General features: G+C 38.7%; 1 protein-coding gene across 2 annotated transcripts in view; it reads right to left on the bottom strand.

Annotated features, from left to right (window-relative positions):
* LOC134754235 (protein cycle) overlaps positions 1 to 13,357 on the bottom strand; it is a 191,743-nt gene that overhangs the window by 128,291 nt on the left and 50,095 nt on the right. The window contains exon 2 of one of the 2 annotated variants that reach the window (XM_063690418.1): positions 7,655 to 7,714. The exons of the other annotated variant lie outside the window; for it this stretch is intronic. Within the exon in view, the coding sequence (XP_063546488.1) occupies positions 7,655 to 7,677 (23 nt within the window). The 5' untranslated portion in view covers positions 7,678 to 7,714. The remainder of the gene's footprint in view (positions 1 to 7,654; positions 7,715 to 13,357) is intronic. 2 annotated transcript variants of the gene reach the window in all.

Below are 13,357 nucleotides of genomic sequence, written 5' to 3'. Positions count from 1 at the left end.
GTTTCCGTAAGGCGCGAGTAGGGTCCAACCTGAAATAAGCGGCAGATTCCTGCAGCCGACCTGTCTCCACACGTATTGGCTCGCCTTTCCTGTGGGTTAAGACAGCGAAGCCGAGAGGGTAATGCAGGTGCTGGGCATCCCTGCGTTTCCTTAATTTCGTCCCAGGCGGTGTAATGTCCGTGGAGAGGTCACTTCACCCACGTCAGCTTCACTGCGTGGACAACAACACGGAAGGTGGCAGTCACTAGTTATAAGTCCTGCACAAATGGGCGTAAGTGCGGACGCTAGGGGTCACTTTCGACAGTGGGAGGGTCCATCGTAGGCCCATCGGTTGTTTACCGCCCGCTTTAATCTGGGCAGCCCCCGGACAGTAAGGTACCAATCCGTCCCGTTACCGGTTTGTTCCTTTGAGGTGTAGGGAGCACTAGCTTTACACTAGATGACTGGTATCGTTAACTTACACACCTGGTCCAAATAAGCAGTTAAGGAATATACCTTGCCAATCCATGCGCATTGCAACATGGAATGTCCGGACCATGAGGACAAGCCTCCCGGACACCTGTGGAGGTTCCGGTTGCGCACAAGATCTGCGTAAAACTGCTGTGATCGATGCAGAATTGAGCAGGCTTAACATTTCAGTTTGCGCCCTACAAGAGACTAGGTTACCCGACGAAGGCTCATTGCGGGAGTCCTCTTTTACGTTCTTTTGGAAGGGAAAAGACTCCGCTGGTGTTCGCGAATACGGTGTTGGCTTTGCGGTCCGAAACAATATGCTTAGCACCATTGAGACCCCGCGCGGCGTTTCGGAGCGTATAATGGTCTTAAGACTAAGTAGCAGCAGCGGATACGTTACTTTGGTTGCTGCTTATGCTCCGACTTTAAATTCTTCTGATGAGTCAAAAGACGCATTTTATAGCCAACTGGCTGAGACAGTGAAAACTGTTTCCGGTGGGGATCGCCTTTATATCTTAGGAGACTTCAACGCCCGTGTAGGTCGGGATCACTCCACATGGACTGGATGTATTGGTTACCATGGAATTGGCAATATGAACGAAAATGGCCAACGCTTACTAGAGTTTTGCTCTGATTACGAACTATGTGTAACCAACACATACTTTAAGGGCAAGGTGTCCCGAAAAGTCTCCTGGAAACACCCACGATCCGGCCACTGGCATCAGTTGGACGTGGTTCTGACCAGAAGTAAGGATCTCCGCGACTTCCTTCACACACGCACATTCCACAGTGCTGACTGTGACACCGACCACTCTTTAGTAGCAGCAAATGTAGCCATCACTCAAAAGAGGATACATTCGTCCAAAACGCCAGGTAGGAGAAAGTTGAATCTTTCTAATACTAGGGATGACGAAAAATGCCGTAAGTTTGAGTGTTTGGCAAATATCGAGCTGGCTGCTTGGGACGCCAACACTCCCATAGGCGTTGAGTGGGAGAGTGTCAAAAAGCTACTGTCTGTTAGCGCCACTGAGGTCTTCGGATTTGTTGAGACCAAGTCCCAGGACTGGTTCTTGGCTAATATCGAACATTTGCAACCTCTGTTAGATGCTAAGCGTGACGCCGCCCTTAAGCACCGCATGAATCCCTGTTCGGACACCAAGGAAATACTTCGAATTGCTAAAGCTGTATTTCAACGAAGGTCAGATCTTGGTCGCACCATGCAATGGTGTGCCGACCGTGGATTAATTTTTTTTTTTATTTCTTTTCCATATAGATTGTGATTGTGATTGTGATTGTGATTACAGTAAAACCTATAAAAAATCAAATCTGAGTCGACTAATCAAATCTAATCCGGTATTTTACCTATACATGCGCCTCTAGCCGCGTCGTATTCGCGTCAAAAAATCAAACGGATTGATCGATTTGATCGCGCCCGCTTTGCGCCGCTTCGCCATCGCGTCAAGATCGCTCACCTAGGACACTTCGTATAGGCAAGAACGGGCTGTTTCTTCCGCGTCGCGTCACGCTGCGCCGCGCCGCCGTTCGCGTGCAAATCGAGCCGCTTCGCCCCGCGTCGCGTTCGCGAGGTCGCTCACGTAGGACACTTCTATGGGTATCAAATTATTGATTTAGCCGCGCCGCTTCGCTTCGCGTTCGCGCGTCGTACGCCTACGTAAGACGCTACCGTTAGGCGCTCAATCTGGATTCAGCAAGTATTTTCTACAAAAAGATTACATTTTTCCGCAAAGGTATGTAGCACTTTTTTGTGTAGAATTTAATAGGCTTCAATGTTGCCTTGCACCATATATTTATACATTAAATACGTAGATTACACATTTACTCTGAAGTAAAATGCGATTTTCTCCAGGAAGGCACACATGTTCCAAGATAGCTGCGGTTCCCCGAGGTCCCCAAACGTCAAATGGTATGGACATGAAAAATGGACCTTTAATTAACATATTACCATAGAATAACTTATACTAGAGCGGTGTCATGGTAAATTTTGTAACCCCAGTAAATTCACTGCCATCTGTCGACACACTTTAAAACTAAAAATAAATATTTTTAAAAATACGATAACATGTATTTAGATATGGATAAATGATTTTTTTTATTTGCATTAATTATTTATATAATTTTGACCCATGTTCTTTCACTGATATGCGTTAAAATTGTTAAATAACAAACGAAACCGTCAACGCCATCTATACGACAGTTGGCCAAAGCTAGTAGCGCCCTCTGAACAAGAATCAAATTTTCTTGATTTTCGAGGCACGTTTTTTCCTTAGACTGTATCCATCTATTACGGAGTTATATCTATCTTTGATATTACATACCAAATTTCATGACTGTTCAAGAGATTTCGAAGTTTGTCCTCATTCGATTGTGCTAGATGCTTGGGACTGATGACTGATGAAAAATTTTTAGGCCAGGAAATGAATGACCAAAAAAAGTTATAGAGGGAAATGCTTGGAACACAATTTTTGACTTCGTAGCTTTGTTTGGACTAGTTAGGAGGTGAACATATCAAAAGTCCCCGGCCGTAACCCTGGTGCTGGGGGGAGGGGGGTTTGAAGGTTCCGATTTTCGGTTTTTCGATTATATCTCGGAAACTATGCGTCTGAGCGACTTGGCCATTTATACAAAATGAAAAGAGATATAATTTGTTACAAGTTTTATTAAGTCAAGTTTTTCGATATCTTGTATAGTTTTTGAGATATCCGCTCTTGAAGGTTTATTTAGAACTCATTTTTATCTTGATTATCTACATCAGTGAAGCTGCTAGGCCGGGTTTGGTATCGTTTTCGTATTTGACACCATTCCTAAGTAAAAACAAAATAAATAAAAAATGTTTTATTTTAAACTCCTCTTTACGCTTAAACCGCTAAACCGATTTCGTTGAAATTTGGTAAAGAGATGGTTTGTGTCCCGGGACAGTACATAGTGTGGTGTTTAGATTTACATCCGTTAATCTAACCACTCTTGGATTAATTATATTATAAATAAAACAATTTATTATTGTTCCACACAGTGCGCTCGAAACACCCTCCGCCATGACAGTCTGACTAGTGTTGCCAACGCATCTGATTGATTTATTTATTTATGAACACCACACATAGGATAGTTTTTATAACGAAAGTCATCTTTTAAGGGTGTGAAAAGTGGGGTGGAAATTTGTATGGGGAATCAATAACCGCTGAACCTATATAAATAATATTTGGGATGGTCTACATGTTTGATTTAGTTGAAAATAATCCCAAACATGACTTCAAACCTAAATTTAAACAGACCTCAGGAATTCAACTTCGGCGAAGAAGCTGAATTTCCCTCACACCAAATTTTACACCTTCAAAGTACGATTTTTGAGATAAAAACTATATTATATCCTGTCTCGGGACTTAAAACATCTATTTACCAAACTTCAACTAAATCGGTTCAGTGGTTTAAGCGTGAAGAGGAGTTTAAAAAAAAAGTTATTTGTTTAACGTTTATATGTTTTTACTTCGTTAAAAGGTGACAATGTTGATACCATAAATGAATTCAGCACCCCCGATTTATACGAAAACGTAACCAAACCCGGCCTAGCAGCTTCACTGATGTAGATAATCAAGATAAAAATGAGAGCCCTAAATAAACCTTCTAGAGCGGATATCTTAAAAACTATACAAGATATCAAAATACTTGACTTAATAAAACTTGTAACAAATTAAATCACTTTTCATTTTGTAGAAGTGGCTATGTCGCTCAGACGCATAGTGTCCGAGATATAATAGAAAAACCGAAAAATTGGACCTTCAAACCCCCCTCTCCTTCCAGCACCAGGGTTACGGTCGGGGACTTTTGATATGTTCATCTCTTAACTAGTCCAAACAAAGCTACGAAGTCAAAAATTGTGTTCCTAGCATTTCCCTCTATACCTTGAATACCTTCTTATTGCTTACGGGGGGCAGTTTCTGCGGTATAAAGACGTTCTCAAGCGCCACCTTAAAGCTTGCGACATCCCATCTGAGCGTTGGGAGGAGCTTGCGGTTAAGAGACCGGAATGGCGCAATAAGGTAAGAGAAGGTGTAGCTACTTTCGAAGAAGCTCGACTTGAACACCTGGACCAAAAGCGCCTTCAACGGAAGTCTCGACCTAAGCCGTCCTACGCATATACTTATAATGAACAAGGGAAGCTTTATTGTACACAGTGCGACCGGATATTTAAAACAAAGTTCGATTTTGCGAGCCATATACGTGCTCATCAGAGGAGTTTGTAAAGGTCGTTGTTGTCGGACACGACATGGACGACTATATATATATATATTGCTTAGCCTATTTGACGTAACCATGGCAACGAGTTACAAACAATCACTGGTAAGACAGAATGGAAGGATTCGCTCCACTTTATTATCATACAGGTTGTTATATCACATAGGTGCAAAATTTCAAAGGGATGACAGCTAAAGACAAAGAGAATATATTATAGTTGGTCAAACCAAATTGTCATTAAATAAGAACAAAAGAAACTACTCATCCTTTTCTTTTGGGTGCTAGTACTAGTGTAAGAATATGATGAAAGATAGTAATAGTATGATTCTCTCTCTCTATGTTTGAAATGACAGTCCTTTGACAAACTATAACCACACTAGGTTTGCCAAAGGCATAAAGGCAGTTAGAATTTTTTTAGTAATTTTAATATATGTATATTTACACATGTCTTAGCCGAAATTTAATTTAATATGTAAGATGTAAGATTATTTAGAAAATTACACATAAATTCTAACGCTATAGTTTGAGCTGAATTTTCTTTGATTGGCATCTTTAAGACAGAGAGATTTCCTCTCGCTCGGCACGTTTTTCTCATTCCTCCTTGTCAAGCCAAAACAAACTGTAAATTGATAGCAACAGAGTACATTGTAATATTTACTTTTTCCATGCTATCCTGTCATTGTAAATTACTTATGTGAAAATGTACTGGCGTACGACTTTCAAACCGGAGGTCGCGGGTTCGAACCCCGGCCCGTGCTAGTGAGTTTTTGTATGTAGGGACCTTATTTTAGTGCTACATGAATATAATTACAAAGATAACAAAAAATATTGTTTTTCCATAAACGTGATGTTTTTTTTAAACATATGTAGGTAAAATGTTTAAATTTCACATAAGTTATTATGTAATGATCTACACTATAAGTACAAAAAATTGGTATGAATAAAACTCACAAATAAAACTTTTCGTATTATCGAAATAAAATATTTTATTCAAACAAATATTAATAATAAATATTATTTATTAAATAACATAATAATTAAAACTAATAATATTAATTTATTATTAATATTTATCGAATAATTTCAATATTTTGAGTAGGTATGAAACAGACAAGATTCATTTTTAAATGGAAAAAAAGCAAAAAATATTTGATAGATATTTTCAAACAAAAAAAAAAAATACGATAAGATTTTGATGGCTAATACCATACAGCTAGTGATATATTTCAGTACGTGTCGAAATTTCCTAACTTTTGTAAAGCGAGGTTTAGACTAGCAAGAACTTGCATGCAAATTAAGTTATTTTGTCGAGTACTAAACTAACTGTATTCAAAAGTTTGATCAGATACCGCAATGTAACGAAAATTAACCTCTTAACCTCGCTTTTCTGTCTAAAGAGTATAGATTTTGACGTAGCTAAGCAAACACGCATACATGAGTACCGTATAGGCCTGTAAAGATAGCACCAGCGTAGGTAGACCCCCGATTCCCTTACTACTCAATGGAGCTACGAGTCAACGTTTATTAGATATTCAATTTTACGTAATTCGGAGCGGTGCGCGATTTGACACAGGTCTACCTCTTTCAGGCACGACGGCCATCTAACGTTACTGGCATAAAGGATGCATTTATGACTTTGACGCATGACTGAAAGAGAAGCCGAATTGCCTAAAATGGGCGTTTTGTGTTGAATTGATAAAATCAAAAATGGTGCCTAATCCGTCGGTATAAGAGGTAATAAGTTAATATTTAGTTCAATGACACTTAAGACGAGATGAAAACCTTTACTTTTGATTATTTGGCGCCATTTTTTCCTTCAAACGAGGGAAGTCCTCATTCAAGTTTCATTTTTTACATGGCTGCAGATTACCGGATCTAGTCTGTATATGCATGAATATCTCATCATATAACAACGTAGGACGTTCTCTACTGCTGTACTTGTTAATACTACACATACGCACCAACACTCACCACACCTTTACATCCCTACGACACTTCTATTCTATTCAGACATTATAATGGCAAGTTTATTTTATTAGAAATGGGCCAATTATTCATTACTACTATAACATTATAATTTTTTTACATTGATAGTCTGTTAGTGACCTGGGTTCTAGCAGAATTACCAGTGCTTCGCTCGAAAGAGCGGAGAGTACGAGTAAAACTGAGCCAGAACCCTTTTGTTTTGCTGCAAAGCACACAGCAATCCTACGGTTTTTTTTTAAGTTTTGTTTTTTATCTTTTTTAGGGTTCCGTACCCAAAGGGTAAAAACGGGACCCTATTACTAACTCCGCTGTCCGTTTTTCTGTCCGTCTGTCTGTCTGTCTGTCACCAGGCTGTATCTCATGAACCGTGATAGCTAGACAGTTGAAATTTTCACAGATGATGTATTTCTGTTGCCGCTATAACAACAAACACTAAAAACAGAATAAAATAAATATTTAAGTGGGGCTCCCATACAACAAACGTGATTTTTTTGCCGTTTTTTTGCGCAATGGTACGGAAACCTTCGTGCGCGAGCCCGACTCGCACTTGGCCGGTTTTTTTATGTGTGTATTGTGGCAAACGAATAAATGGTTTATCTATCTATCAAATGTTTAAGGCCCACATATTATAGTGATTTTTGTGTTTTATCAATGCTTGCATTTACATTTAAAAAAAGTAACATTTGATGTAGTGGAACTGCTGATGATGATCAGAATGGAACTCTTCAACGACGCATAGTTCACGTTTGGCGATTTGTCCTCTTCGTAATGTTTGTTAAGCAATTTCGGTTTTCATGACACATTTTTGTCAAACTCGAGTTCTGATGATGGGACCCATGAAGAATCGAGGGAACTCCTCAAATGTGAAAGGCATACATAATATAATAATATAATGTAAAATAAAATGATCAAACGTTTGTCGAGATAAATGTTAATGATAATTAAGTGTAACGGTGGGCCGTACCTGACGTGGCTAAAGCGCGTCATGATTCGCGCTGCCCGCGGCTGCCGCCCCGGAGGCTATCTGCGAACAAACGGAACGGAACACTCAAACGACTGCCTTCGACGAGCCAGGGCACTGTTGACTAAGACTGTATCTATATCAACAGTGCCCTGCTTAACATACACACTGCGTTTGTGATAGTTCCTGAGCGAAGCCAGTATATTAATTACCTTTTTTTTTATACCACGTCGGTGGCAATCAAGCATACGGCCCGCCTGATGGTAAGCAGTTACCGTAGCCTATGGACGCCTGCAACACCGGAGATATTACACGCGCGTTGCCGACCCTTTAAAAACCTGTACACTCCTATTTTGAAGAACCCCCTACTGTAGCCCCTCGGGAAAACCTCGGCAGGGAGCTCATTCCACAGCCGAAGCGTACGCGGGAGGAAATTCCTCTTAAACCGCACAGTACGCGACCATTTAGGTGCTAGGGTGTGAGGATGAACACCCTGCCGATGGCGAGCGGTGCGGTGATAGAAAGCGGCCGTTGGCATCATGTCAAACAGTTCTTCAGAGCACAGCCCATTGTACAAGCGGTAGAACACGCATAAGGAGGCGAAGTCTCTCCTTAAAGGTTCATTATTTTACCTTACCTTAGAGGATATAACCAAACGGAGTAGCCATTAACAAGCGTTCCCCTCTGTCGAAAATAGGGGGCCAATGGTCATACACAACGTATGGACTGACGTTTATCTGACATAGTCTAGACAAAAAAAAAATCGCTCTCCTTCTTGATCCGACTGGCAAATCATGTTACTTTTTGTCAACCGGATTTTTTAACCTAATTTGACCCCGCTGAATCCAAATTTACTGGTTGCCCGATCGAAATCTTGACCGGAAGTGAGATATTCAAGATGGCGGCCATTATTGCCCCACATAGCGACCCTAGTTCCTTGAGACCAATATTTATTTATTTTTTGATAATTTTTATTGCAAGGAATAACAGTTGAAATAACACGTATATTCTAAAAAAATTTGAGTATCTATTTGGTATAGTTCAAAATATACAGTCCTTTAAATGTGGGAAATATCATCATCAGCGGCGCACCGCAATACGAATTCCCAATTGTAAGGCCTCGTTATGTTACAAAATTCACTCGAAAGGCTTTAATTATCCTTTTTTTAAATATATTTGTTTATTTAAATATTTATTCAATGGTTAAATCTTTTAGCACGCATATGAAACCTTTAATCCATGTGCGCGGAGTAAGACTCTTTTGGTGAAAAAAAGCGTCTAGTATGAGAAATATGAGAATAGGTACGAATATTAAATAAATTTATCGTTTTATTAAGCAATTCATTGGGATTGTAATGTGTACACTGACAATTCAAAACCTAAAATATACCTTAAATATTGTCAAAAAAAGTCTCAAATTTTCATGTTTCACGCACGATTTAGCCCCCTAAACCAAAAATTGTTATAGGTATAGGTACAAATGTTAGGGACTTGAAAGTGAGTATGATTTTATTTGACCTATTTTATGATTTTTTAAACAAAGTCATTACTTTTACCTACGCGAATCAAATACGTATTTCAAAGTATCTAAAAATAGTTTGATTGTAATTAACTGAACACTTTAAACTTTCGCGTTTTGTATACATAATTAACGTCATTAACGGGTCTAACGCGATTAAATTTCATTATTTTACCTTTTTTTCAACGTTTCAGTTAGGCTGCACTAGCTGTGGTCACAAAAGACTAACGTCCCAGCAAAATGTCAATTGAGATATTGGTAAACAATACTAAACTACCCGACATTAGTTTATTAGTTGGAGTAGACAAATAAATGTATCTACCCTGTTTCATGTAAAAAAAACCGGTCAAGTGCGAGTCGGCCTCGCGTTCCAAGGGTTCCGTATATTACACAATTTAAACAATGTATTTTTATGTGAAACGTGAGTGTGAAATGTCTTTAAAAAACCCGTAGGGGCGGATCAAAAACTAAGTAATTAAGTCCGACTCACGCTTGACTGCAATTTCTAATAAGTTTTCCTGTAATCTATAGGTAAAGATCTATTTTGTTTATTTTTTTCAAAACTTTATACCCAGTAGTTTCGGAGATAAGGGAGGGGGGGGTGGTAATTTTTTGCCTATTTTCTTGAATAACTCCAAAATTGTTTATCCTTTTTTTTTAATAACCTGTAGTTTCCCACTGCTGGGCAAAGGCCTCTCCCTTTGATTTCCATGACTCCCGTTGTTGAGCTGTTTCCGGCCAGTTATTAGTGAAGGTGTCTAAGTCGTCCCGCCATCTCCGCCTGGGCCTGCCACGTCCGCGCTTATTTTGCGGCATCCACTTGGTGGCTATACTAGCCCACCTATCCGGATGCATGCGGCAGACGTGACCTGCCCAGTCCCACTTCAGCCTAGCGGTCTTCTCCCCTACGTCAGCTATGCCTGTTCTGGAGCGCAGTGTAGTGTTTCGGTTGCGATCCATCCTTGTGACACCTAGAATGCTGCGCTCCATTGCTCTCTGGCAAACCTTCAATTTGGACTTCTTACTCTCGGTGAGCGACCATGTTTGGGCACCGTAGGTTAGGACAGGCAGAATACACATGTCAACGAGTTTACGCTTTAGTGACATTGGAAGGTCCCCCTTCATTAGCTCCTTCATGGACCAGTAGCTCTTCCAGGCGTTTTGAACACGGCGCTCAACTTCCTTGTCTTGCCTGTCGCTGAAAGAGAGTAACTGGCCCAAATATATATATTCGTTGACATATTGTATAATCTGCCCGTCAACTTCGACCATACGTTTCGTGCTATTAGTCATCACCTGAGTCTTTGCACGATTCATTTGAAGTCCAACTTGAAGGCTTGCGTTGCTCAGATCTAAAAAAATATATATTTGATATTCTCACAATGAGCTCTTTCATTTGATATATGATATAACACGATATAGTTTTAAAAACTTTATTTTTTAATTTTCTCATTTACCCCCCAAAAGTGGCCCCCATGTTTAAAATTCATTTGTTTGCGTTATATGTCCGTCTTTGGATCATTGGGTTACAAACTTACATATGTATACCAAATTTCAACTTAACTGGTCATGTAGTTTCGGAGAAAATAGGCTGTGACAGACGCACGAGTGATCCTATAAGGGTTCCGTATTTTCCTTTTGAGGTACGGAACCCTATATAATTTCCGACTTCAATGGGGGATGCCGCTGAAAGTTTACTTATTGTTGATGGTGCACTCTTAGATTCCACACAATGAAATGAAATAGACAGCATATTTTGCGTAATTATCCTAATCCATCTTTTGACTAACTTTGCCTAATTGCCTAATTATTATAATATTGCCTAATAATGTAGAAAAGGAGGTAAAACCACCCACTTTTCTAGTAGCATTTCGTTTTTGTAAGGGTCGCAGTTCTAACCTAACCTACTTTTCTGATAGCATTTCGTATCTGTAAGGGTCACAGTTCTAACCTAACCTAATCCACTTTTCTTGTAGCATTTCCGGGTCCGGGTCTGGGTCCGGATCCGAGTCCGGGTCCGTGTCCGGCTGTCCGGGTCCAAGTTTGGGTCAGAGTTCGGTCCGGGTCCGGATCCGAGTTGGGGTCCATGTCCAGACCCGGGTCCGGGTCCGAGTCCGGGTCCAAGTTTGGGTCTGGGTCCATAAGGAAGAGAACAAATCGCCAAACGTCAACTATGTGTCATTGAAGAGTTCCATTCTGATCATCATCAGCAGTTCCACTTAATCAAATGTCACTTTTTAAAATGTAAATGCTGGATTTGTTGATGAAAATACAAAAATCACAATATGTATGCATTTCACATTTGAGAAGTTCCCTCGGTTCCTCATGGGTCTCATCATCAGAACTCGAGCTTGACAAAAATATGCCTTAAAAACTTAAGTTGCTTAAAAAACATAAAGAAGAGGACAAATCGCCAAACGTAAACTATGCGTCATTAAAGAGTTCCATTCTGATCATCAGCAGTTCCACTTCATCGAATGTCACTTTTTAAAATGGAAATGCTGGATTTGTTGATAAAATACAAAAATCACTATATGTATGCCTTTCACATTTAAGGAGTTCCCTCGATTCCTCATGGATCCCATCATCAGAACTCGAGCTTGACAAAAATGTTTCTTGAAAACCTAACTTGCTTAACAAACATAACGAAGAGGACAAATCGCCAAACGTGAACTATGCGTCATTGAAGAGTTCCGTTCTGATCATCATCAGCAGTTCCACTTCATCAAATGTCACTTTTTTAAATGTAATTGCTTGATTTGTTGATGAAAATACTAAAATCACTATATGTAAGCCTTTAACATTTGAGCAGTTCCCTCGATTCCTCATGCATCCCATCATCAGAACTGCGTTTTGACAAAAACGGGACCAATCTGTATGTATATACTTACAATCAAAAAAAGAATTTTCAAAATCGGTCCAGAAATGACGGAGTTATGGAGTAACAAACATTAAAAAAAAAAACAAAAAAAACATACAACCGAATTGATAACCTCCTCCTTTTGAAATCTTGAAGTCGGTTAAAAAGTCAAAAAAGAAAAAAGGTAATATAAAGGTAACCCGTCAATTCCATAATTAATGTCATTAACGACCTCTAACGCGATTAAATTTCATTATATTACCTTTTTTCTTTTTTGACTTTTTTTTACATGAAACAGTGTACATACATGTATTTGTCCACCCCGAACATTTATATAAACTAATGTCGGGTAGTTTAGTGTTGTTTACCGATATCTCAATTGACATTTTGCTGGGACGTTAGTCTTTTGTGACCCCAGCTAGTGCAACCTAACTGAAACGTCGGAAAAAAGGTAAAATAATGAAATTTAATCGCGTTAGACCCGTTAATGACGTTAATTATGTAATTAACTTTCTTCCTTTAATATCGTTTTAAATATTGATCCTAGAGAAAAATGTTTCGAATGTTTTTTGTAAAAAATTGTATGTATAGATTATTTATTTATAAGAACTTATTTAGCTTTTGGTCACCGTTTACGAGTTTGTTATGAAAACTTTAAAATTGATTATTATTAACTTTCCCGCTTTAATATCTTTTTTAAATATTGATCCTAGCGAAAAGTGTTTCACATGTTTCTTGTAGGAAATTTTATGTTAATTATTTATGTAACAGTTTTTTTTGCTATGCGTCATACTTTACAATTATTTACGAAAAACTAAAAAAAAAGAACAGAATTGATTTTAATTAACTTTTCTTCTTTAATATCTATTTAAATATTGATCCTAAATAAATCTTTTTTGTAGAAAATTTTGTGTAGATTATTAAAGTTAGACAAATTTTTTTGCTATTGCCCGCCGTTTACGAATTATTTACGAAAACCTAAAAAAATTACCTTAGAATGGATTATAATTAACTTTCTAGCGTTAATATCTCTCTGAATATTGATCCTAGCGAAAAATTGTACGAAATCTTTCTTGTAGGCAATTTTATGCAGATTACTTATGTACAAGAATATTTTTTGCTATGCGCCACACTTTACGAGTTATTTAGGAAAACCTAAAAAAAGGGACCTTAGAATTGATTATAATTAACTTCCTAGCGTTAATATCTCTCTGAATATTGATTCTAGCGAAAAATTGTACGAAATTATTCTTGTAGGCAATTTTATGCAGATTACTTATGTAGAAGAATATTTTTTGCTATGCGCCACTGTTTAAGAGTTATTTAC

Source organism: Cydia strobilella, chromosome Z (assembly GCF_947568885.1).
Source record: "Cydia strobilella chromosome Z, ilCydStro3.1, whole genome shotgun sequence".
NCBI lineage: Eukaryota > Metazoa > Arthropoda > Insecta > Lepidoptera > Tortricidae > Cydia > Cydia strobilella.
This window is presented reverse-complemented; position numbering and strand designations above follow the sequence as displayed.